This window comes from Ambystoma mexicanum, chromosome 4q (genome assembly GCF_040938575.1).
Source record: "Ambystoma mexicanum isolate Mex_15411 chromosome 4q, UKY_AmexF1_1, whole genome shotgun sequence".
Classification (NCBI taxonomy): domain Eukaryota; kingdom Metazoa; phylum Chordata; class Amphibia; order Caudata; family Ambystomatidae; genus Ambystoma; species Ambystoma mexicanum.
This window is the reverse complement of record NC_090928.1, coordinates 1,234,159,383-1,234,186,913: the sequence shown is the minus strand read 5'-3', so window position 1 is coordinate 1,234,186,913 and position 27,531 is coordinate 1,234,159,383. Positions and strand designations below refer to the sequence as shown.

General features: G+C 43.7%; 1 protein-coding gene across 1 annotated transcript in view; it reads left to right on the top strand.

The window, feature by feature from the left end:
* The window catches only part of LOC138468305 (uncharacterized), a 441,590-nt gene that overhangs the window by 152,673 nt on the left and 261,386 nt on the right, over nucleotides 1-27,531 (top strand). The window contains exons 2-3 of the mRNA XM_069608798.1: nucleotides 15,412-15,609; nucleotides 21,962-22,182. Of these exons, the coding sequence (XP_069464899.1) occupies nucleotides 22,116-22,182 (67 nt within the window). The 5' untranslated portion in view covers nucleotides 15,412-15,609; nucleotides 21,962-22,115. The remainder of the gene's footprint in view (nucleotides 1-15,411; nucleotides 15,610-21,961; nucleotides 22,183-27,531) is intronic.

The window sequence follows — 27,531 nt, the reverse complement described above, 5'->3', positions numbered from 1 at the left end:
GAAAGTTCTTAGCAAATGTATTGCGCTTTCTGTGACAGTTAATCTCAGTTGGCTGTGTCTTATTTCTCACTGTTTTACAAGCTATCTTGTTGTAGTCAGCGGTAGCTCACTTTAATATTAGTTTCCAGTCTTCGTAGTTCTTGTAAAGCTCTGCTGTCCCTACCTAGCTGTCCCCATGACACTGAAGAGCTTCACATTTCTTTAAAGGGAAAGTTCTGGTGATTAACCTATTTATGGAAAATGGAGATTTCAGCGCCCCTACATCTTTTGTTTTCTCGATCAGCTGAAAAGGGGGACGGTTACAGAATCTGGCACCTAGAACAAAGTTCTGCATCTCTTGGTTTTTGGAGTATGAAGCTGTAGGGAGATCCTGAAGCTAGTGAGTGGCCCAGGAGATAGTAATGGAATCTATCCCCAAGTGTGACCCCTTCACTTGATAATCCTGATTGGTCATACAGAGAAATATTATTTGATTCACTGTCATTCTAGCAATCGGTGTAGGATGCAAAGTACATTTGAGATGTGGTCAGATTTGTTCAAATGCAGGGGGTGCAGTGCAGCCAGATTCTGGAGCTATTGTGATGTCAATAATATGTAATTTGGAAGCCCTAGGTTGTTGACGTTGCCATTTTTGCAAAATTGGACAGAACACATACATTCACTAGCTGGACGCTGTACAGAACAGCAGACATGTAGGAAAGGATGCTTTTCACAGTTTTAAAAGAGACACAAATCTACTTGCCGAGGACTGCAATCTGAAGTCCCAGTATCTGCTATCAAGCAACACCTGAAGGTCCTACCAACTAACAAGGGATTTATACAGTTGTGTCAACGCAATGCTGGGATTAGTTTCTGTTTGCACAGGCAAATTGTGATGTGCTTCCAATTGCATGCAGCAGACCTCTTTATTTTTCTGCTGGTTAATTTCTGTGCTCTGTGCCATATATTGTTCCTGTGGTTGTCTGAGGTGGGTGATAGCACATTATAGAAGGCAGGATCACTATATACATTCATGTTTACGATATAATCATTGAATACCTAATGGCTGAATTCTTCCCTCCAGTAGAGCTATAGAGGGTAATTTCCTAACAAGCAAAGGCCTGCTGGTGCCTATAAATTACAAGAGGCACACCTCCTGAGGCAAGATCATGCTGTGTTTGGTAATCGAGAGTACTGGTGCGACCAAAGAATCAACAAACAGCTGAGGGCACAGATTATAAAATGCAATGGTCTTTATAACACAACAAACATATTCGGCTCAGGTCTGAAGCTTTGGTTCGCCCAGTGTTTTGAAGTACTACTCTCATGATCCATCACCATTGACAATGCTGGATAGAGCTTATGGAAGTTGTAGTCCAAAACATCTGGAGAGTCAAAGGTTTCAGAACCCTCTAGGGATGAAAAAGCTCTGAAAATAATGTAATTGGAAATTCAAGACCATGGTTAAATTGCTAGTGTACCATAGTCAGTCATGCCCTCTTTCCTTTTAGCTCTACCAGCCAGAGGTCAAAATACTACGTTTTTGCGGTTAAAAGGACACATCACTTCTTCATTGGCCTTTGTTGCAGGAAGCTTTTCCTTTCATGGTATCTTGTCAGGGTGTTACTTTTCTTGTTGCCATAACATCACTTCTGGTTCGTAGTGTTATCTGATTGTGGGCCAACCATCTGACTCCTGGTGGTTTTACCTAGGATCTCCTTGGGCCTGGGTTATTCGCAAGAATCATATTCTTTTGTCCAGCTGACAGTTACAATTTGTTGTATGTGAAGGGTCTCCAGGCAACCAAGCAAGGATTTCCCTGCTAAACCTTCTTTCCAAGTGCCTGGCCTCACCTGCCACATTTGCTAATATATGTCCCCTATTGCCTCTTCCTGGGTGCAGACTCCCTGCCAGGTCCTTTGTCAATTTAACGCCCTGGATTGTAAATCAGAATTATTAGAATTCCTGATGAGTTTAAGGCATTCAGGGTGTGTCACGCTTTGAGCTGCTAGATGTTCTGTTCCTGGGTGTAGCTATTTAGCTGCTGCCAGACTGGAGAGTCTGGGGATCCTCTGTGCATCTCCTCCCGAGCCTGCATTGCAGAGTGGGTGGGGGTACCCAGCCCCCCCAGTATCCCTACCCCATCACACAACCTCCAACATGAGAATTTGTTAAAGTACCCACAGCTTTCCATGCCTCTGAAAAAAGTAAAACGTGCAAGGTAATGGTGAAATTTCTCACACAATCCCATTGAGCAGATAGTTCTTCAATGTAACACTGATGAAAAGACAGAACTATCACATTAGCAAACGTACACACCCCAAATACTAAACAAGGATGCTTTAGCCGAGTTTGCAAGTACAGACCTAATACTAATGGGGTGGTTGCAGTTTAATAAGATTTCAACTTTGGTCACACTTACAAGAACCTTAAGTTCAGAGAGACATAATTACTCCTTTATAGCTATTTGTAGCAACCCCACTTTGTGAAAAGAAACTACACTGCTCAAGCACTGGATCTTTCATTGATTTACAGGCTGATTCAGTCGTCGAGCTGGAAATCATCTGTTTATAGTAATGTAGAGCAGGAAGTTGAAATATGACAGGCTAGCCACATCATTCTATTCATACAGACCCCCCTCCCAACTAATGCTACTGCCAGCTTGCGCTCTTCCCCTTGTAACACTCCTCAGATTTTATTTTACTGTGCTGGTTAGGGAACCCCCTTCAAATGCCCTATCATTAGCTTGTTTTATTTTGATATCTATTAGCTTTGGAACTGATTTCTTCATAACAAAGGTGGTTCTTCACTTTCAACCCACTTGGTTTTATGATGGGTTTTAAACCTTTATATTTGATAAATAGTTGGACATTCCAGCTGTTAAGAAGACCTCTTATTTTCCACAGGGAAGAATTATTTAAGGGCTGTAAAGCCTGCATGAAAGTCTTCATTAAGAATGTATTTATTGCCTTCACGTGTAACGCTGCCGACGACTGAAGAAAAACCTTCTCAAGAAAGCAGGGATTAGCCACAGATCAGAGTGCATTCTGAAGATCACCAAGATGAGGAAAGATGCAAGATAAATGCACCTTGGATAAGCCCAGAATCAAGGTGATCATGCCTTTCAAACATGTGGACCTTGGAAGCAAGCACAGCTTGTTAACTGTAGTAGCCCCATTATCAAACAGACACATGCTTGTTAAAAACAGAAGCCTATCGTCAAACCACCACCAGCATCATCATTGTCGGAGAAGGCCTTTCATATGTCCTCATCTGGCAAGTGTCAGTGTTGCCTTCAGTTACATTGAAGCAAACGTCCACAAGGTACCCGACTATCAACAAGAGTCTGAGAGAGTCGAGGTCAACCTAAATGAAACTGTCAACTGTGAAGCTTTTAATGACCACCCCATCAATGTAAGAAACCCGCACCACAAAAGACCAGTCAACGGCATTTTCTACAACCCCATCAACTAACAAGAAAAAGGAGATCGAGGTTGTCTAACAAGCAGAAACGTCAAAGGTACCTACAGAGAAGGCCTGTTGGACCATTCCAAGAAGTTGACTTCCATGTCTCTACCTTCATCCCTCTCAAAGGTTTGAAAGTTAGTCCCATTACCACAATGCTCATGATTCAGGATATCATCTTTTATTTTTATATATTTTATTGTTATTGTTTATAGTGTGAACCTAGCCCAAGAGCAGCGGAGCGCTTTACAACAGGATTGTGCCAGAATTGTGATAGGCAATCATAATGGTGCTAGATGAATTTGAGATGGAGGAGCACAACAGACAATCCTCCTCTGTAGAGATGAAACCCCCTGGCATGCTGTTGATCAGTATGGAGAGTCAGACAGAAAAGTAAAGAAGTGCAAAGATCTGACCCACTGCTTAAGACCTGGTAGAGGATCTTCAAATTATAAAATATCTGAACATTCAGTAAATGATTTATCCCTAAAGAGATAAGGGAAATGCGTGGGAGGGCTCCTCGAAACACCACTATCCTTACTCCAGCCCTGTGGTAACCCAACAAGAAAGCAGTGGATTCAGCGCCTCTGTGCATAAGCTGTCACACCAACTTGCTCTCTGTAGTAACATACACAATCTGCAGATAAACGGCCAACCATTCAGAGGCACTCAAGACCCTCAATTCAAAGGGAAGATAGTTAAATGCTCTGGGAAAGAAAGTTTCCTCTAGAGCTTCTCACTGTTGGGGCAGCCTATGCATTTGGAATATAATTGTGAAGGTGATACCTGTGAGAAACTCATGGTGACCAAAAGTAAGACGGTCACAAGTGATCACAGTGCAAGTGTGTTTATTGAACAATGAAAATGGTATACGGGTTGGAAAAACACATAATCTAAACCTAAATCTAAGATGGGGACAGGCATCGACCATCAAATGAAAATAAGGCACTCGTAGTGATGTCAAGTCAAATAAGGGCCTATACTAAGAAAACCTATTGTCAATTCCTTACACTAAACACACAGTTTGTGGGGATTTAAGTTCCAAGAAAAGAAAATAGTGTTCTCAAATAATCAGTCAGGATGCAGTGATTTTGGGTCTCCCCTCCCCACACTTTAGCACATCAATTTTGATTGTCTCTGTTTGGCCACCCAAACCATATCTGATTACTGCCTCTTTGTTGGTGTAAAGAGATTGGATCGCTCCTAAAATACTAGAGGTATGCCCAGGTTCTCCAGCACTTGCCACAATCTTGCCCAGGGCACGCTGTCAAAGGCGGTCTTAAAGTCAATAAAGATTGCATAGACATTCATATTCCTTAAACTGACAAATATTTCCAACACCAGATGTACCCTCATAGGTGGTATTAGTCCATTTGGATGCAAGGATCCATGCATCCAAATGGACTAATACCGCCTTTTGTGAACAGTTTCCCCCTGCATAAAGAAGGGAGACAGGTCTGTAATTAGAGGGAGATCCTGTGTCACCCTTCTTGAATATGGCCTGGGTCCATAATTGGGGAACATTTGTCGACAATAAAACATTGAAACACTTTAACAAATAGCTGGTCCAAATATCAAGCTCTTGTCTGTACCAGTCAGCCGGGACCATATCGGGTCCAGGGGCCTTCCCTGCTTTCTGCGACATAAGAGCAACCTTAATGTCCTGTTTAGAAAACACCAGAGGGGGAGATGCCCCCATCCAGTGCTTCCCAGGGTGGAATCATTAAGTGCAGATGGAGGTAAGTTGGTATCCTTAAAAGATTTTCACAATGGGCCAACCATACAGCTTCTGTAATGCCATCCAGAATTAGATTTTGGTTCCCACTTTTGCCAACCCTAACACAAGTCCAGAATGAACTAGAATTGCCATTCATGGAAGCCTGGAGGTGGTCATCCCATAACTTGCCAGAATAATCTTCTTTTTTCGACTTGAACATATTGCTATAAACCTAGCTGTAGACCGGGCATTGCTCCCACCATCTCACTCCCCCTTAGCGTGATCAATCAAGGCCTTCTTTGCGGCACGGCAGTCCGCATCGAACCATGGGTTCTTGCGTACAGCTTTTGCCCTAACAGCAGACTGGGGTTTGCTCAAAAAATGACTGTTTTGATCAAAACCTCATACATAGGTAACATAAAACCAACATCCTGAACTTCACTAGAAAGGGAAACCTCAAATGAAGGGAGGATGCTAGCATAAATGGCAGGTATCTGAGCCTCCAGAGCAACAGGACACCATTTAATAACTCATCTTGCTGTCCCTTTGATCTCAATCGGAGCCACCCTCTGCTCGTTGGATGGGTCCTTCCTGCCCAGTAGAGTTGGGAGAGCTACACGTACAACGGGGTTATGGTCACACTCAGGTCTTGCTAACTGGTAGAGATATACTACGCCATTCTTAAAGAGGTTCTAAACGCTATAGCTGCACTAGAAATGAAAAAAGACCAGCATATTCTTCATGCCAACTCCTGGTTCACACAGGAACTTCAAGACGCCCGTACCGCAAAAAAAGCAGCATTCACCTCATGGCAGACAAACCCCTCCACTACCACAAGAGACACCTACCTTACAGTTGCTAAACAATATAAGTTGGCCATCTCTAAAGCCAAAGCTGCCACCTACAACTCCAGAATTGAAAAAGCAATCTAAAGAGCTATTCGCCATCTATAGCGAGCTGACGACCCCCCCCAACCTCCACACAACCCACTGAGAAAAATAAAACTTGGTGTAACAACATCCAGCACGCCATGTAAAACAAAATCAAAACACTTCAGCTCAAAATTAAGTCCCAATTTGACAAATCGCCCAAAACCACACCACCACCAAAGCCTCCGGCTACCCCACCCAGTCCCAGACACCCCTCATGAAGAGCACCAAACCTTCACTATGTAAAGGAGATACATGCCCAGCCAATTAGTCGAAGATTGTGGCAGCCTTGCCCCCGTTTATCACTACCTTTATCAATGCCTCCTTCGCCAATAGCACTGTCCCGCTTGCCCTTAAGGAAGCCTGGGTACGACCATTACTAAAGAAACCCACCCTTGACCCTAACTCCCCCAACAACTACCGACCAATCACCACTGTGCCATTCCTGCTGAAAAGTCTTGAAAAGGTCGCCTACCTACAGATCCAGTCCTACCTGGAAACCCATAACAATCTGGCTTCTGCCCAAGTCACGTCACAGAATCAGCCCTACTAAACCTTAAGAATCAACTGCTCGAAGCCATGGACAAAGGCAAACCCTCACTCCTACTACTTAGATCTGTCGCCAGCCTTTGACCTGGTTGACCACAAGATCCTGTGCAAACATCTCACAGACACTGCTCACTTCTCACAAGAAGCCACCACGTGGATCACCTCCTTCCTGGAGGGCCGAGCCATGAGGGTCTTCTCCGACCAGGCCACAACCTCTCCAACCCTCATTGAATGTGGAGTGCCACAAGGTTCATGTACCTCCCCCACTCTCTACAACCTATTCACCCTTCCTCTGTTCAGTGACTTAGAAGAATTTGGCATAACTTTTACTAACTATGCCGACGACACTCAAATTCTTCTCCCATTAACGGGTAACTATGAACAAGACCTCAACACCATCTAGAAGACATATGCACACATCCAGGCTTGGATGTCAGCCAATGGTCTCTGTTTAAACGGGGAAAAGACAGAAATCCTACTGGTAGGCCAAAAAGAATCCCTAAAAAAACTAGACGACAAATACAGCTCCTTCAATATCGGGAATTAAATTATCATAGCCTCCACTGCAGTGAAATCTCTGGGTGTATACCTGGACTCCACCTTATCAATGGACAGACAGGTCAGTTCCATCTCATCGTCAGCTGCACTCACTACAAAAATCAAAAATGCAGTAAAACCTCACCTATCACAAAAAATTGCCTTAACATTGCTAGAGCCACAATTGGCGCAAAACGTGACTATTGTAACATTCTACTCCTATGCACATCTGCTAATAACATAAACAGATTACAAATTGCACAAAACAGCGCCCTTAGATCCGTTATAAGCATCTTTATGAGAGAGCACATCTCCCAGGCAAGAAAAGACGCCCACTGGATCCCTATCAAAGAACGCATAACATTCAAGGCCCTCACGATCACGCACCAATGCTCGCCCAGTCAGCCCCAGCATACCTAGCAGATAGTTCACCAGGCCCCGGCCCATAGACCAAAATGTGACCAATACGCTCACCTACTCTCAGTCCCAACCTTCAACAGAGCGAAAGCTGGCGGCACAAGCTTTGAAGTCCTAGCCCCAAAAGCCTGGAAGGCGCTCCCACTCAGCCTAAGAAATGACAATCCCTTACAACATTCAGGAAGGTGCTTAAACAAAGCTATTTAATTAGACCAGTTGCCAAATGTACTGCCTGTAACCAAATGTTCCTCTGTAACCTTGGAACACCATCAGCTCTGTCATGTTAACCTTTTCTATTGCACATTAAATTTCTGTTATAACTTGTATTACTGTGTTATTAAGTGACTATTCTGTAACAGCGCCATAATGCCACCGGACCGCTGGGCGCTTTATAAATCCAAATAAATAAAAATAAAAATTGCACAGAAAGACCAATTTTCTTATTCGCCAACACAGAATCCAAACTTGTAAGTACAACCAAATGTTATTATAAATGGAAGATAAGTGTTTGTGTATGTAAATTTATAAGCTTGAGAAGAACAAGTATTGTAAATCCTAATGAGCAATGTATACATTTTGTAAAGTTGAATTTCAACTGAAGCAAATACAAAAAAAAGAACATGCTTTCTAAGGTTGCGTTGTCCATTACTACACAATTCCTTACCGGATGGCCTGGTCTCTTATCACCAAAAGACCTTACGCACTCTATGGTGGGCCCTTTCGTGGTTACATCATTGGAACCTACATCATGCAAAAGTTGAGCAATTTCTTCAATCATTACATTAGCCTGATCAAGCAGCTTGGCTATCGTTTTTCCCTGGCGGCTAGAAGAAAGGGATATAATAGCTTTACGCTTGGACATGATAAAAGAGGCGGTAAAACTCTATATGAACTGGTTTGCTAATAACAGGTGATAGGTTAACAAGGAGGGCAGGTCAGACTATCCTAGGGGCACCCTGTTATATATGACCAGAGTAACATCAAAGGAGTAAAGTACAAAATGCAAAAGGATGCAAGTTTAGTGGTTACAATGATGTATGCTAAAAAATATTTTTTAAATGACAACCATTGTTTTAAAATATCAAAGTGAGTCAGGTTAAATCATGGGCTTCACATCAGAAGTCATTAAGAGTCCATCAAAAGTCCAGCAAGCTTACCAATGTCCAATGATCACGAAGCAATGTCTGAAACAGTGTACTGCCCAGTAAAAGCCTATAGCACACGTGTGCTCGCGGAAAGGTTAGCAAGTTAGGCACATTAACTTGAAGCAGTCTTCCATGGGATCAGCTGGTCACAGACAGAGGAGGCACGCCAGAGCGGCTCAGGGGACAGGGGAGGGGCAAAGTCAGACGCCCCTGCTCCCTGCTCTTCGAGATAACGTAATAACGCTCGAAGCCGTAGAAGCACATGTCAACAAAGGCATAAATGCTTCAAAACGCTAGCGTTCGAGTTTCAGTACAACAAAAAAAGAAAAGTGTTTGGGAAACACAATCAACTATACCTTTGCTTGCTTAAATCATTAACAAGATAGTTAGTGAGTATAGCCTGGAAATCCGTGCACGCGTTCGCGACAATTATCACGGCCTAGCACCATATATAATATGGCAATACTCAGTCCTCCCATACAAGCTGCTGTAGCTCACTCATCAATGAACAGCAACAAACAGCTTCCTGGACTTTACCAGGCGGGCTTGTCGCAAGGGTCAGGTTGGCCCCTTTTAAGATGAGTGTTGACCCATCCTCACACACTTAAAGTTACAGCTGCAGGAGAAATCCCGGTATTGGCGTAGGGATGGGCGAACGACAACACATAAACAGCTCCCAGAACTTTACTGGGTCGGGATCCGTGCCTTTCTGTAACAAATTACAACCTTTTCTTAGACGCATCTGAATATGCAGATTCCAAAAGTACACCCTTCAAAAGACCGGCTAGATCCCATTTCAGTGATTTTCAAAAGCATCTCCCAGAAGGTCATCTGAACAATAAGGCAGTCGTTTTGTGGAAGTATGTCCTCATGCCATGGGCTTGTAGCCTCACAGCAGTCTGAAAATGCAACCTTTTCTGGAGCTTCTTGATTCGTAGTGGGTGCAGACCAGAGGAAACTTGGAAGACAAAATATTCCTAGATGACTGCTTTCGAAAGGTCCTGCAATGGTGGAAAGATCCAACAGAAATTAGTGGGGAGAGGCTTTTCCAACATCTGGGACCATTGAACACGATAATCACAGATGTGTCGCACTCTGGTGGGGAGCTCATTTAGACTACCTACAGATCCAGGGTCAATTGTCAGCCTTCGAAAGAAAACTGTATATCCACAACCTCAAATTGCCAGCAAATACACCTGGCGATAAGGTGTTTGCCAGTGGTTTTTGGTAACCTAAGGATACTGACGGGCAGCACAACCTTTTGTTTTATGTACAGAAAGTGTGAGGGACCAGGTCTCCATTTGCCACTGGAAGCACACAGGCTATAGCAAACATTTTGGATATCAATATAGAGCACCTATCAGGGAAACAAATCCTTGTTGGGCTCCTTTTAGCAGGTATCGCATAGAAACATAAAAGTGAGATCTGAATGACGGTATTCTAGGAGACGTCTTCAGGAGACAGCGCTAACGTAATGACTTATTCACGACGGCATAGATGGGTGAAATGCCAAGCTCTTGCAAGTTGGTTTGAACATCCATGTGCGAAGGGAGGCAGTGGTCAGGGAGGCACCTGTACACTTTCCCATTCATTCCCCTTCAGGATAGGCAGGCTTATGAGAAGGAAATGCACTATGATAGAAATAACCTTGGCTTGGACTCCTCATCATTGGCATGTACACATTACTGTCTTCCCTGAACATGCTTACAAAGGAGAAAGGGGACATCCTTCATCAGAGCTGGGATTCTCTAGCACTGAAGCTTGCTGTCTGAGAGGCACAGATTTGATCAATTAGATCTGAAAGAAGACTTTCGTAAGCTACTCTTAGAATCAAGGGCTCCATCTACAAGGCTGACATAAGTCAATGGGAAAACAATTTCTTCAGTCCTGCAAAAGCAACTTTTTTACAATACAAACCAGGAACCTGCTTCCTTATCTGCTCTCGCTACTCAAAGATTTGAGCCCGTCATCAATGAGCATACATTTGTCTGCATACAATACTAAAATGAAGAGATTGTCTTTTCTCTCGAAACCTCACCTAAAGCAGTTTGTCAAGGGGCTCATTTGGATGTGTCCACTGGTTAACAGTGCTGCATTGCCTTGGCAGTTCAACATGATGCTCACATGCCTGATGATAAAAGCAGTCTTTTGAACCCTTCCAGAAGGCCGATTTGAAATATCTATCATGGAAGACAATCTTTTACTGAAAACAATTCAGCATGCAGGATATTAGATACACATAAAAGAATATTAAAGAACGCTTTACATATTTTAATTGAGAAAAGGTAGCTTTACCAACTGCGAGAAACCTGAAGGTATCCTCATACTTACTCCCCTTGGATCCTCTTCTCAGGAGGCCTGGGAAAGGCTTTCGCTTTTTTGGATCCTGACACTGCGGATGGCGATGCGAGGGAGGGTCACCTGGGTGGAGGGTGTTTAGGAATTGGGGAGAGGACGCCCACAGGTGAGACACAGTATTCCCCGTTTCCATTCCACACCGAACCATCAGTCCCTGAAGCTTTTATAGGATACTGTCAAGCCTCCTCCCTTGGACCCTTACAAGGTAACCCTCGGGTAAATCATTAATACACAGAGACAGGGAAAAGGACAATAATGAGAACCTCTTTATAGGGATAAATTAGACCCACACTACCCTCATTCAATTGATTCAAGAAATTGTCAAAATACATCTTTCTTGTCCCCTACTAAAATAAATTGGTGTGACTCTTTCCCACTGACATATGTTCCAACTGTATCCCATTCAGGCTCCTTTAAGACTGGGATGAGGAAGAGGCGACTAGGAGTAATCAACACTCCTATTCTAATCAGTTTCACCCCTATAGTACTGAGACGAGGAAGATGCCTGGAATGGGTCAGGCATGTCCTGTTAATGAGGATCGGGCCAATTACTCATACCTGCAACCTATTGGAGGGCTGCAGCTGCTTAAAGGCAGGACGAAGCACCAGTTCAGGGAGAACCTGCCTGGAGAGAAGGGGGAAGACGAGCGTTGAGCAGGCTGGAGCAGGACAGGCAGAGAGGATGCTGTGTGTTCCCAGGGGAGGAAGAAGGTGCTCCGAAACGAGCATACCGTGAGAGGACCAAAACCCCAACACTTGTCGGCATTGCATGTTCCCAGCTGGAGCTGGGGCACAGTGAGAGCTCCTGGCTGCCGCGGGCTGCTGCCCCAAAGTTCTTGGGTAGCGAGCGCTGCTCGCTACAACTCCTGACGCCTATCCATGAGCAGAGAGGCGGATGAAGAGCCGTACGAAGCCGCCCGATGAAGCAGAGCAGCTCTGGTGAGTATGAGGGAGAGAATACTTGTACCGGAGTGCTCTGGGTCGCATGCAAGACATTTTGTGTTGCCGTGCAGGCACAAGGCACACAATAAAAGGGTTTGGAACCAAAGGAACAAGAGAAGGAGCTGTAAATATACCAAGTGATTTTTGGAATAAGAATGAAGCATGATAAAGGTGCCAAGTAGTAAGGAAATGACTGCAGCCAATATTGAATACCGAACTACAGAAAAAATATGAAAAGCATGTAAAAGTGTGCCAAAGCTGGAAGACAAATATGTACTGTATTACAAGGAGTTGAAATGTGTTGCAAGCAATCAGGAACAAACTGAGAGATTTGTGAACAATTATGAACTGAATGAGAGGCACGTGTAAAAGGCAAGTTGTGGAGCTTGAAAAGGGCGAAGTGAATGCAAGGTGATGGAAGATGATATACACCATTAATCAAATTGAATGTAAGTGTGGCAAAGCCTAAAGTATTGCCAATAGACAAATAGTGATGAAGCCCTAAGTTGCCAGAGAGAGGAAAAGAAACAAAAGATGCTGAGTGCTAACACTGGTAATGGGTGGAAAACCAGTGTTAGACCTGTAATGGGTGGACCGTGTGGTCTGACATCTGCATCTAGACCGAGTAGCCCCAACCTAGGAAAAGCCTGAATACAAAGGCTGTGTGATGTATTTGATGAAGTGGAAAAGAACATTTTTGTTTGGTACAAGTTGAAAGGAGTACCAGTAGAAATTGATGATAATACTGAAAACCAAGAGACTGGAGCCACTTGGAACTGTGATGATCTTGGAGATGGGAACATTGAGATATTCAGGGACACTGTTGATCTTGGGGACAGGAGCCTTTGACATATTCTGGAACTGTGTTGCTCTTGGGAAAGGGACACTAAGATATTCTGGACTTGTGTAAAACCTGGGGAAGGAAACAAAGAGACATTTTGGAATTGTGTTACTCTTGGGGAATGGAACCCAGAGTCCTGTTTTCTTTGTGGAACTATCTTGAACTTGGGGAGGGGGAAGCTGACCCAAGCCCGAACTGGAAGAAGGTCAGAACTTTGCTTTGAAGACTGTTTGTTTTGGTGCTGCCATCCTTACACATTGTATATTTATAAGTGTGAGGGCAAGTATAGGTTTTGGATGCAGGCGTTTAAGTTGAACTCACTGACACAGACAATCCTAGTTTCTTTAGGTAGGGAAATCCCACCTTAGCGTATGGCAAGATCGACCTTAATCCATCCTGACTTATGAAATAAAAATCCTTTTGTTCAGAAATTGAATCTGTTGTCTGGCTTGCTTCATGATGCCTTCACACAACTCACCCACATTCCATCTAAGTGTGTTAGCTTGCCAACTTTGTTCTCAAATCCTTCTACTCCAGATAAAGAAATCACATCACATTTTAGATGTAAAAAGTGCATTAAGCTAAGTCATTGACAGGGCAACGTTTTTGTGCTCAAATCGACTTGTGGTTAACTTTGGCAACTGAAGCGCAGTATTTACCTCTCTCCAAGCAGGAGATTGCTAGATGGCTGTTAGCTTGTATATTCTTTGATGAGGATGCATGTGGGCTCATCCCCGGGTTTATCAAGGCCCATTCAACTGGAGCGCAGCCAGCGGTGTCTTCTTGGGGAATGCCTGTCATGTTTACCAAGCACTACTGTCTGGAGATGGCGGCGGGAAATACTATTACTGCGCTTGCTGTTGTGCTCACGGTGAGCGCTTGTTGGTTGGTTTACAACACGTTTAGTTAAGAATGACTCCTCTTCCGCCTGCACTTCTTATATAGCACTGCTTGTGACTCTCTTCTGAGCATGTGACTCTGTGAAAGATCCAAGATCCAATGCTGGAGAACATAAAAGTAACTTGCATGGAACTCTCACTCTCCAGTGTTGGTATCTTTCATAGTTGTATGCTCCCCTGTGAGACAGGTGTATGGTGTGCTTGAAGTATCGAACATATTAGAAGTGATACAAGGGGGGGGGCGCTTAATCTGGCTTTCGCATTGCATTTGGTCTGTATCAGCATAATGATGGGATTGGCCTATACAATTGTCACTTCCTGGTTTGCATTTGTAATTAAATACAGCCTGATGGTGGGATGATTCTAAGCATGTAAATCTACTGCCGGATTTCCAGGAGTGTGAAGCAGCACAATACTGACTGCTTTTTAGAGGACTCAAGGCTATAAGGGGTCATCTAACCATTCTGTGCCAAAAGAAAGCCGACATGGCACTCTTCAGTGCGGAACAGATGTTTTATGAAAAATCTAGTAAATCTGACAAGTTGTTGGCGGGCAAACCAAAAGGCAGTTCCATAAAAGAGTATGTGGTATGAAAAAAACCAGTGGTAAAATTGTAAAAGACTATCGTACTTAATGGTCCATGTTCCAGGCTGTCTCGCACACTATTCTGCATAATGCTCAATGGCCCAGGTAAAAGGCCAATACATAAACCAGGTGAAGATCACCAAGCTGTCCCTGGACCAAAGTGCCTCCTTGATATGATATGGCATTTATAAAGCGCCTATACACAAGTGTTTCAAGGTGCGATAAGGCATGGGAGGGGAACAGAGGGAAGACGGAGACAACGATCTTACTTGGCCGGGTGACATTGAGATCGCGCAAGTGTAGGGGAGGGGTAAGTGCGAGGGGGAAGTGGGAGGGGAAGTGCAGTACATAGGATAGCAGTAAATAAATATGGCATTCAAAATCACTTTGAAAGTGGTCAAGAATGCAATTAGGTAATTAAAGCAGAGAAATGGTCCAGTGAGGGCCAGATGACCTTACAGGGTTATTTTACCATGCATAAGCCCAAAAACTAATACCCTTCTTTATTTTTTAAACAATATTTATATTGGTTTAAAAGGGTAACTTGGATAGATTTGTACAGTTGTGGCAATCTTAATTCAGTCATAATGATAAATGCAGTCAGTGAAATGCAGTCAGTGTTAATTCATTCAAATAAGTCATAACCAACAGCTAAATTGCTGTAATAAAACATGTGAATCACATGGTTCAGCAGAAAGTTAGTTTTGAGAGGAGATGCGATTTGGAATGTGTGATGCATAAGGTAAACTATTCCATGACTTATCTGTTGAAGTTGAGTTGCATAGGCAAATAAATATAGCTGAACGTTCCACATTATACCTAGCCTTTGGACGTTTTCTTCATTTAGCTGAACAAACCCGATTGTGCATGTTATGAATTACAGAGGTAAGCTTGTCCAAAGTTAATTGGCATCATTTTTTTCCAAAACGACTCCATGGCAGGGCTGCCACTTTTTTCCCTGATGCAAATCATGGCAGCAAGGAGAATCTGACTGATCCGTTTTATATCTCAACTGAAATGTATTTTTCTCTTTGACCACCCCCAATAGGATCACAACTGGATCCGAAGGAAATGAGGATGGGATACCTTCCAAATCACCGGTAATAACTCTTTCCAGGATGACTGCTGCATTGGACTACACCACCAAATATGGAACATGCCAGGGTATCCACAGGTCCTCAAGCAAAGATGAGAGCTTGTGGTTTAGATTGTGGAAAGACGAGTAGGGGTTCCTGTGCCATTAAAGGTAAACCTTGTACAGTTGTTCTCTAAGGTGAAAACAAATGGTAAGCTTTAGCTTCTATTTCCCGTATCCGATGAAATGCAGCCCCTGGAATTTGTGTGCCTTTCTTGTTTTCCCACTTGGCACGCTAGCTGTCTGTATTAAGAGCTGTATAGATCGGGAGTCTACAGAATATCCTTTGCTAACCATATTATCAATCTTACTTGCAGGATTCCCCCTTTATGTCTCGATGAGACATCCATGTGTCAGCTGAATATGGTTGTATCTTAGATTCGGGTACCCAAAAGCTAATTCTGGGGGAGAGGCAAGAAGTAATTCTGGGGGAGAGGCAAGAAGTAATTCTGGGGGAGAGGCAAGAGGTAATTCTGTTTGGAGATCTGCCCTTTCTGCAGCAAGTTAGTGTCTGCTGTAGGAACTATCCTGCCTCGATCTTAGAGACCCATAGAAACGTGTTAACATGTTATGGGCTACAGCCCTCTCGGTGACTATCTGGGCTGTATCCTTAAGAGCTGCCTGCTGTTTTAGAACCTGTTTCAGTACAGCTGCTCCATCACAGGGACTACATAGGCTTTTCCTAGAGATATGATGCAGCTTTCTTTTACAAAATAAACTCACCATTTTGTACTGAATTGGATTAAGTAGCATAGGTGGCATATCTATGGGGAGGTCCCGGAGCACATAAAGGAGGCAAGCATAAAATTACCTTCTAGACTTCGCCATTCAAAAAATTTCTAAAGGTGACCATCTAGATGCATGTTGGTACACATTAGACAATATTTTGTATAGTTAAGTGTAGAAGGGATATTTACTCAGAAGTATGTATTTTTGTTTGAAAGCGAATGGGCATGTCTATTTCAGAGCACCAGCCACTTTGCAAATCTCTTATATTCATAGTAATTGCATTAATTGATCTTAACTCTGTTAAGATGTGTGGCACAGTCCTCTTGGAGTCACTTAACATGAAGATCTCATTCATGAAAAGCGCAATTCTATGTTTGCATGTGGGGCTGGGAAGCTGGACAGCTGGGGTGAACGGCTCAATGGTAAACACAAAGATTAATGGTGATAAGTGGCGCCTCTGCTTGGTACACAAAATATGTCTGTTAATGCCAATGTGCTGCTTCGGAATGCTTGCAATGTGTTAATCTAAATTTCAACATTACTGGCGAAAGCCCAAATTTAGAAATGCCCTCACCCAGAACGATCCAATTGTGCCGGTGAAAAGCCTTCTTAGTGATGAGTGCAAGCAGTGACATTGAGGCAACAGAACCTTTCGAAACTAATTGCGAAATGTTTATTCCTCTTCATTTAGTATCCAATGTCTGCCTATTTTTGAATGATTCCTGCCTGTCTGGCTAGACCAGAAGAGGTGTGATATGACTGAGGCGTAGTGCCAGAGGTTTAGAAATGTTAGCACCCTGATTCCAAAGGGTTATTAAGATATAGAAAGCACAATCTATTGGGTCCTTCCCTGGCTTAACCAGCAATGAAGTATTAGCCTCTGCTGTGGAAAGTTTGATGCTGGCAGTACTCAGAACAGTTGAAATAGAGCTGATAAAGGTTTACACAATAAGTCTTTAAAAGTGCTATAAGATAAGGCTGTGAAAGTATCAGGGATAGGTGCTTTGTTATTAAACAAAGGCCTGGATAGCAAAGTCATGAGTTAACATAGTTTGTAACATGTTATAAACAAATACATGGCCGATCTTATTTTATTTCAGATTATAAAAATAGGCAAAAGGAAGGTTATGAAAAGGTGTAACATGCATTACACATATAGGACAAAATACTGAAAGTACCACTTCCGAATGAGAGATACAACGCAACACATTACTCATAAACTTAACGTAACTAGATACAGTGGTCAACTGGCTTAAAGCGCTGCATTCAAGTGTAATTGTAGGTCCAAAAGTCATAGGTATCAATCCTATCGGATGCATTTCTAGAAGTCCTATACACAACGAATACACTACAACGCTTTTAAGAATCCCTGACAAAAATGAAATCCTTAATAAAATACTTGATATGGCATACCACACAGAAAGCACTCACAGCTGTAAGAGGATTCAATTCAGCACTACAGCCAAGTCAACGCCTAGTCTAGAATACTGAATGAAAACCCTTATTGATATATCTTTATGTCCAGTTCATGCGTTCTGGATGACTACCCCTATATAACACCCCTCCCTTGGAATCCCCTTGACTCCACTGAGCCAAGAAGTAGTTCTGTTTTGCAAGTTAAAAGGTTTAATTGATAATTTAAACAATATATATATATCACGCTTTATAATAAATTAATAATTGAATAGCACACTTAATCTGATATGATAAAGATTAACAACGGAGAATCTGGCACTAGCACACTTCTTTATAATCACTAAGGAGTTGACATGAAATGGATAAGGTAGCAACAATACTTTTATGGTTTCCAATGGATGCAATGTGGAATGAAATGCAGTACAGAAAATAACTTGATAGGATTTCAGCAAAACAATGTAATCACTTTCTTGTACAATTCACCCCCCCTTTTATGCAATGCAAGGAAATGGAATGAAGGCACACAGTTCTCAGAAATGCAATTCAAACGTAATTCAGTTCACCCAGCAACTTAGACTACAGAAGTTGAAAACACAGGCCCAATGCTTTTATATGTGCTGGCAATAAAGTGAAAAATATGCTAAAATGCTTTTAATTCCCTCTAGAAGTTCAGGGTGAGTGGTATCTAGTTAATATTAGTCCAGGCTCACACTATCAATGATTCAGGGATGATTAGCAGGTTAAACGAATTTCTGGCAAATGGAAGGCAAGCAGCTTCTGTTTTCACACATGAAGAAATTTGCAAATCGCGGCAAAATGTCAAATCGCGGCTAAATCTGCGAATGCGCCGAGCGCTATTACAGAAGAACTACAAGGACTATCACTATCGTTCTGGGGTCCTAAGAAAGCCTAGGATCTCAGCTTCCAGATGAAAGTTACTGCAAGTCTCTAGCACAAACGGTTGCGGAGATATGAGCGATTGAATAAAGGTCGTTTTTCAGATTTGAAATTTTAAAGTTCAAAAAGACAAGTTCAGCTTGCAACTAGAAAATGACAAGTGACAGCTTTGCAAATGACAGGTGACAGTTAGGAGACAGTTCTACTTAGATTAAAATAGGATTGAATTATATTATTTTAACTAAGAGATTGGTTCTGCACAGTTTTCTAGGTACTCACACTATATTCTTGAGTGAAATGGGCCTCGCCATGGATCTGGTCAGGTTTTAAACTGGACTCTGGTCTCTGCACTTCACAGTGATCTGGGTCTGCTCTCTCTGGTTTTGGATACTGCTCTGCTTTCTCTGAGTCTTTCTGCACAGCTTTCTCTGGAGATTGATGGAGGTAAGTATGGATTTTCCCGGCAGAGCTTCCAGCTGCAAATGGATTTGAAGGTCTCTACCTGTCCTGTCTGTCTGCTTTTATGTGTTTAGAATGTGGGTGTGTTCTAGCATCACTGACCCTACCTCTCTCTCAGCTTCTAATTGGTCAAACTTCCATTTCTCACTTGATTGGGGGAGCTAAGTTGTGTCAGAGTGATGTCATTTTACAGCCTGCAGAGAGGACACTCCCCAGTCAAATTGCACACATTCTATATTTGATAACAAAAGACATATTTGCACAGGTAAATATTGGTTTAAAATTACATGCACACATCACATATCACAGGAGATATACCCTGTCCAAACTTTGCTCTTCCTGGGGGCTTGCATTCAGAAATGGCACATATTTCACTTTTTAACTGATTTTGCAATTCCGGACATTGACCCAAATTTACACACATGTGCGCAAGGAGTATGGACATTAGTTGATGAAGTGTCAGATTTTTCACATGCACACATTTTGAGTAATATCCTCTTTTCCGCTAAAACCCCCCTGAACATGCCACCGGTTCGAAAAACCTCTTAAAATGTGGGCAGAAAAATCACAAGAATTATGGTGTCATTTATACAATTTTCACATGTCCGCTCTATGAGTTATTCATCTTTTTCTAAAACCATATTCTGGCTATAGAGGTGTGTCTTTTCAGGTCACATGGTACAGAAACCAGTCTTTCCAGTTTCTGCCAAGCTCAGAGACCCTGCCACTCCCAGCTTCTGCCAAGAGGAAGCTCCATTTACGACTCCCGCCAATAAAACATTTGCCTGAGTCAGGACAGGGCTTTGTTCAATTTCCTGCAGAGCCCAGGTAATTCAATCAGGGAAGTGTCATATCCCTTTTGGTGTGAGCAGCAAAAGGGCAGCTAGGCCTGGGAACACAGCTGTGACTCAAGTTTCACTCCTGATGGGGGTAGTTGCCAGGCAGAATTCAGTTCCTTAAGCCAAGTTTCAGATAAAATGTCACTTTTTGTTCCCCAGTTTCTGCATTCAAATAAAACTAAACATTTTTACATATGCAGCTAGAATGCTGATTCTAAGTTTAAAACTATGACATTTAAACAATTTCAACCTATGTGACACTCAAAAGTAGGTCACTCAGTCAATTTGAACATTTAGATTTGTAGTGTCTTTCAGTCCAAATTTACTTAAACTGCTGAAATCCACAGCTCAGACAGTCTTGTTATACACCTTCAAGTCACTTCAGAATATAACTTTACATTGGATCCACCTCTCAGTAAGTCTTTCTTTGGCTTGCTTTGGGTTCATTTATTCAGTTTTCTACAAAATCTGGTGGTTTAGGGGTACTGCACCCCTTTTTGGGATTTAAGAAAATGAATTCCCAACAGTTATGGGTTTGCTTTTGGCAATCAGCATTGCCATTCCCAATGGTTTCAGACTACTGTGTGGGTAGTCCAATGGTGGTTTTAGGCAGTGCCCTTCTGTGCCCATAACATCGGCAAAAATGGGTGGCAGCCTATTCTTCATGCATTTCCCTGTGCATTTTCTGGGAAGCTCTGGCCATCATGATGTTTTCCATGTCAGTACTGCACAGTTTTGAGGTATGGCTCGGATGCATGGGTAAATACATCCCACACAGCCCCAAGTGAGTCTTGTATTGAATACAGTAAGCACCCAATTCTTACATACATGAAATGTAGATGCTACAGGAACTGCATCATGTTTATGCTTAAATGTAACATATACAGAACAGGGTGTGACAGACTACACACATCTCTCTATATTAATAAGTAATTGAGTCAGCTAAAACCCCATCAGTGTGTGTATGCAATGCGGTACAAAGCTTAATTTAAATGAAGTCTATTGTGACAACATGTATAACTAGTGCCATCATATGTAATGGCTCAAACCTTAAAAGAATACGCATATCATTTTGAAAGAATTGAGCTTTATCCCTACAAGTCGTTCTGGGGATCTGAAACTAGAAGACACTATATTTTTTGTCAAACTAGCCATTCCAGAAATAGGATGTCAATAAGGAGCTAAATATATTGTTATCAAGATAGTCCATAATAGCACTGGATTGCCCTGAAGTTGCTATACATACGGTCTATGTTCAAGTTGTTAATGCACTCATGAAATTGCTATGCATACCGTCTATACTAAAGCTGTGTGCAAGCTACATAAAGCTACTGTTAAGTTTGTGAGGATATTACATATAAATACACCAACATTTACTAATCCAGCTCAGAAAGTTGTATGATCTTCAAATGCATCTTTTTTAAAGAGTCATGACATGCTCATTGGACGGACACACAAACAAGATTGTGTCTATAATTATATCATGCAGGGATACAGACAGAATGCGTAAAGCAGATTAACAAAACCTGAAACAGTAAAACTATATCACAAGGACATATTTAGAATGTCATCAATAGAGCAAATAAAGGTTGGGGAATAAAATCACAATAGTTCTTCCATCCAAAAGAATATTGGGGTTTTTCAAAGTCTCTCCCGATGTACAAACTCACAAATGGGGAATAAGGTAACACTTTCACCTCCATTTGCGGTAACTAATGGCATGTATAGTCAAAGCATAATTTAAGCCTTCATACAGAAGAAGCTGTTCCTCTGCCGGTGCAATGGACTGCTTCAGGCAATACTGGTCGGAACAGCTCAGCTCTGAGGTTCCATGCAACGTTAGGCACACCTTTCCTGGATCTAAACTTGGGTAGAGAACCTAAGCCAGATCTGGTATTGAAGGGTAAGTCCTAAGTCCTGTTAGATATTTATCTATATGGTAACACTTGCTTTGACTGAACGTAATGGAGTGGGAAGTGGGAAGAAATGTGGGTAATAGATATACTTTTGTATTTTTTTAAGATGGCCAAGAGAGATGGAATAAATCTTCCATATCGGTTTTTAGTGTCAGTTAAAAATGCAGATAATCAATGATTGCCTTCTGAACCTATCTGTCCATACAGGTCTGTGCAGTCTACACAGTTATATGAAGCCACCTCAGTGAAGCATTCAGAAGAAGACCTTTTTCCCTTAAAAAAGAACATCTCTGGCAGACCTGTAACCCTCTTCCAAAGCCCACAAAGAAAACTGAAGCCACCTTCTCCCCAAACAGCAACTATGCCTCATGTGACTTCGCCAAACCGCAGCACCAGTTGCACCTACGCTGCAGTAAGCATCACTAACCGTAAGATCAAAAGCCATGAGAAGATGGGTAAAGTATGGTACTTGTAATGTAACGAAGCAAAGTGGGTGACAGAACTGTTTTTAAAAATGTTGTGCGAGGCATATAGACAGATGGACAACACCTATTTTTGATGTTTACCATAGGGATTAGAAGACCGAAGAAAGAAAACAGGTCTACATTGCACTAGGAGAGAGATGATGATCCATAAAACATTGTTTTTTTGTTGTTGTCAACACGTACATTCAAGTCCTAATCTGATGGTCTCTGTAAATACAAGACACCACAGGTTCAAGTAGCAGGGACCATAGCAAAAGAAAGTCAAAACAGACTGAAAACATGCCAGCTTAAATGAGTTGGAGGGTGGAGTTGTCTCTCTGGCGGCTGAGCATATTGGCGAGCGCGAAGAAAGGGATGGGTTCCTTGCTATTGTTCAGGATGACTAGCCATGTTTGAATCCCTTCAGTCTGGGTTGGACTCGGCGGATAGCATCGGATATGCACCGGACGTGCATGCCCATCTTCTCAACATGCCCTTTGACGGCTCTCATTTGTTTGGCAGCAAGGCTGACGAGAGCCTTGAGAGGTTGCAGACCTCCAAAGCAGCTGCAAAATCTCTGGGTGCTGATGTGCGTCAACCTCTGCCTTTTCGTCCTAGGGGACAACAGTGGAGGGGTTCCTTTCGTTACTACTCCTCTTTTGGTAGAGTGGGAGGAGCAGCCGCTCAAAGGGGCCGCCATAAAGGTCCTACAGGTGGAATAGGACGAGGTGCCAAAGCCGCTCGGGCCGCTACCTCTTTGCCTTCAGGAGCTGCCGCAGCCGCTCCAAAACAGCTCAGAGGCCATGTCTCAAAACAGCTGAGGCCATGTCTCATTGTTCACTGGTTGGGGGCAGACTTGCTTAGCATCTAGAAGAGTGGTGCGCCATTACTTCGTATGCGTGGGTTCTGGAGACAGTTGCCCACGGTTATTGCCTACCCTTCCTTAATCAGCCTCAGAACAATCCACTGGGGAACCTCTTTGAAGATTCTGGATCCGCTCCTTGTGCAGGAAATCTTGACCCTACTAAAGAAAGGCGCTATAGAACTAGTGCCTGTGGCGGAGAGGAACCGGGGATGGTACTCCCCATATTTTTTGATTCCCAAGAAAGGACTGAGACCCATTTTGGATTTGCGTCGTTTGAACAAGTTCCTCTGGATGGTCACTCTTTCTCAGGTCCTTCAGGCCCTTCGCCTTCAGGATTGGTTGGTGTCATTGGATCGACAGGATGCTTATTTTCATGTGCCGATCCATCCGAAGCACAGCAAATACCTCCGAGTTGACACCCGCACAGAGGGTCTTCACCAAGCTCATGGCAGTAGTGGCAGCGTATCTCAGGCGAGGGGGGGTTCACGTCTAACCCTAACTGGACGACTGGCTGGTCCGGGCGCGTACTCCAGAGTAGGCCTTGGATCATCTCAGCCTCACCTGCCACTCCCTTCACAAGCTGGGCTTCTTCCTCAATTTCAGGAAGTCGCACATGACACCCTCCCAACAGCTCCAGTACATCGGGCTGTGTTGGACACGTCCTTGGGGAAGTGCTCGTCCCCCAAGGTGAGGGCTCTTCACATTGTCCAGATGGTCGACAAGTTTCAACATGCCCAGTCTCTCCCGGCCTTCGAATTCTTAAGATTGCTCGGCCTCATAACATCCTGAATTTTTCTGGTGCCAGAGGCCAGACTGAAGATGAGGTCCCTTCAATGGGCCCTCAGGACGCAGTGGTCTCCATTCTCAAGCAAGATGTCGGATCTCCTTCAGATTCCGCTCACGGTCTCACAGGATCTTCTGTGGTGGGCCAACAAAGGAAATCTGATGAAGGGGGAGCCGTTTTGGCAACCAAGGCCAGAGGTGACGGTAGTGACGGATGCTTCCGTCACAGGATGGGGGGCTCACACCAACGAACTAACTGCCAGTGGTCATTGGTCTCGGTCGGAATCCAGACTTCACATCAATCTTTTGGAGCTGAAAGCCATCAGGCTGGCCCTGAAGGCTTTTCTGCCCTCTGTATGCGGGACAAATGTCCTGCTCATGACAGACAACACAGTGGCCATGCATTACCTCAACAAAAGAGGGGTGTAGGGCGGCTCCTGCTCTGCAGAGAGGCGATGCAGCTCTGGTTCTGGGCGATACAGCAAGGAATCTTGCTATCAGCGTTTCATCTGGCCAGAGAGGAGAATACGGCGGTGGACACTCTGAGCAGGCAGAGCAGTCTCCCACGATTGGGAGTTAGCTCAGGAAGTCCTTCAGGAGATCTTCGCCCTTTGGTTAACCCCTCAAGTGGATCTGTTCACGACTAGTGCCAACTGGAAGTGCAAGACATATTGCTCAAGGGAATTTCCTCCGAGCTGAGCTTTAGGGGACGCGTTCGTCATGGATTGGTCATTTCCACTTCTGTACGCGTTTCCTCCGGCCCCCGTCATTCCTCAGGTTCTAAGGAGGTTGTGGAGGTTCGGGTCACACATGATCCCAATTGCTCCGGATTGGGCCAGGAGAGCGTGTTACCCGGACCTTCCCCGAAATGCCCATCTGTCCTCCACGCTGTCTTCCCCACAGAGAGGCTCTTCTCTCGCACTAGGGAGGTTGGGTTCTCCATCCAGAGGTCAAGACTCTCAACCTTCACACTTGGTTTCTGAAAGGTTGAGATATAAGGATTGGGACCTCCCGGATGACGTGATGGAGGTGTTGCTTTCGGCCAGGTGGTCGGCAACCAAATCCCTGTACCGTTGTTGTTGGCGTAAGTTTTCCGACTGGTCCAGAGGGCGCATTGTCGGTCCTTTTCAGTGTTCCATTCCAATGGTTCTTTCTTTCTTGCTTTCTTTGGCCGACAAAGGGCCTTCAAGTGGGTACCATTAAAGGTTACCTGGCAGCGCTGTCGATTTTCAAGCGCTCGTCTGAGGAATGTTCTTATTTTAAGATTCCTTTGATCACCCAGTTTCCAAAAGGGCTCACGAATGTGTGCCTGCCATCCTCTTTTCAGGTGCCGGTTTGGGATCTCAATCTTGTCTTGAAGTTCTTGATGGGTGCTCTGTTTGAACCTTTGCACTCTTGTCCTTTGAGATTGTTGTCCTACAAAACAGTTTTCTTGGTTGCAGTTACATCTGCTCGCAGAGTGAGCGAGTTGCAGGCACTTTCGTCTAAGCCACCCTTTACTGTATTCCACTGGGATAGGGTGGTGTTGAGGGTACACCCTTCCTTCCTAACTGAGGTAGTGTCTGAGTTTCATTTGAGCCAGAAGGTGGTTATTCCTGCTTTCTATCCTCATCCGGTTAAGGAAGAGGAGAGGCTTCATAGGTTGGACCCTAGAAGAGGTTTAAGCTTGTATATTTCTAAGATGTCCAGGGTCAGATTAGACGACCAGCTTTTTGTGGGGTATGCTGGACACCGATTGGGTCAGGCTGTTACCAAACAGACCTTGTTCAGGTGGATTATCCTCACCATTGCTGAATCTTACCGATTGGCTGGCAAGGACCCTCCTGAGGGGTTGCAAGCTCACTCCACTAGGGGCGTGGCTACATCCACAGCCCTGCAACGGGGAGTTCCTGTCAAAAATATTTGTGATGCCACGTAGTCTCCCATCCATACCTTGGTCAAGCATTACTCCCTGGATACGTTCCATGGTCAAGATATGGCCTTTGGTAAAGCGGTGCTCTGTTCTGCCATCTGATGGGTATATCCAAATTCTTCTACCTCCGCCTCTCACTGGTACTGATTTGGGAGTTTGTCAAAGTTGTGTAATACTTTGGAGGACACCATCCAATCGAAGAACAAGTTACTTACCAACTGGTAACGTTCCTTCGAATGGATGTTCCTCCAACGTATTCCACTTCGCCCTCCCTGCTTGCCCATCTGAAGAATTTCCTATGCTATTGCAGCTTGCAATCCCGCAAGGCTATGTGCAGTCATGGAGGCTTGGTATGCAGTGATGGCACATGTTCGGGGGGTGGGGGGTACATGAACTGAGGCTACGGGGGCCATGCGTCCTTCTTATAACATCCAATGAAGTCACCCTCGACGAAGCCCTCTAGGGACATCGACCCAACGCCATCAACGCAGGGCGCCCTCTGCCGAAACAATTCCGACGCAGCACAGCTGTGGACATTGCATGTCAAAGTTGTGGAATACGTTGGAGGAACATCCAGTCGAAGGAACGTTACCAGTTGGTAAGTAACTTGTTCTTCTAGTATAGTTGTAGATCTATTATAGGAAGCACAATTCCTACCTTTTTTGCTTTCACAGTTTAACAGTACATATTTGGTGGAAAATAACCTGCCTCACAGTCAACACTTAAAGTGGTGGCACACTCTCTATGATCTTATCTAGGATGGCTCAATCCATTACTGTAAAATGCAGCATTCCACTGCCCCACAAAGAAAACCAATTAGAGGAAGCATCAATCACATACCTACCTCAGCCCATATGTGAATGCAACAATACACACACGCCAATAGTGCCCATACCTGGACAGGTAATGCTAATACCTTCCCAAAGGTCCAAGTACTTCAGCTTACAATGCTAATGTTTGATTGTTAGGCAGAAACCTGTGCAGTTCCCTTTGGGAACACTGCAAAAGATTTAGGACTACAGGTGTTAGCAGTAAACCCACTTGGTAGCAGTCTGTACCAACCAGATTTACCTGGTAGCTGTGGCTGAGCAGTCAGACTTCCCTCAAGAAGAGTTAGGCAGTATACAACTCAGACACAATAGCACAAGCAAACACTGACCAGAGATTTGGTATCAAAGTATATAATTATTTATTTAAAAACACACTGTTTGAAACACTCCAGCACTCTTATTGTAAAACACTCTAAACACAGTTACTATTATAATATATACAAGCCTTATCTCTTATCAGACAAGTCTTAGTTAACACCACGTATTTCCAGACAGAGTTGAGCGCTTAACTATAGATGGCACTCCAATAAGTTCATGAAGAAGGGAGGGAAAAAGACAGAATATGTGAAGATACACCACTCTAAGATTTAGGAACACTTTTAGCAAGGCAGAAGTGCAAAAGTCACTTGTGAGCCGAAGTCCATAGGCTGGGCCCACTCTTAGAGAGAGCAGAGCACAAATGCGCCCAAGATCATGTAGTTACACTAGGCTTTGAAAGTCTTGCAGAGAGTTCAAAAAGAGTTTAGAGAGGCTCAGAAAAGTTTAGCCAGGGTGTCCCAGGCTAACCCAGGTTCAAAAGCCGGGGGCTAAATCTACCCCGTACAGTCAGTGGCAAGGGAAGCCAGGCGGAACACGGTACCTTAAGTGAGAAGGATCCTCCAGCGATGGCAGTTGTTCCTGGCAGCGGGTGCAAGTCTCAGCGT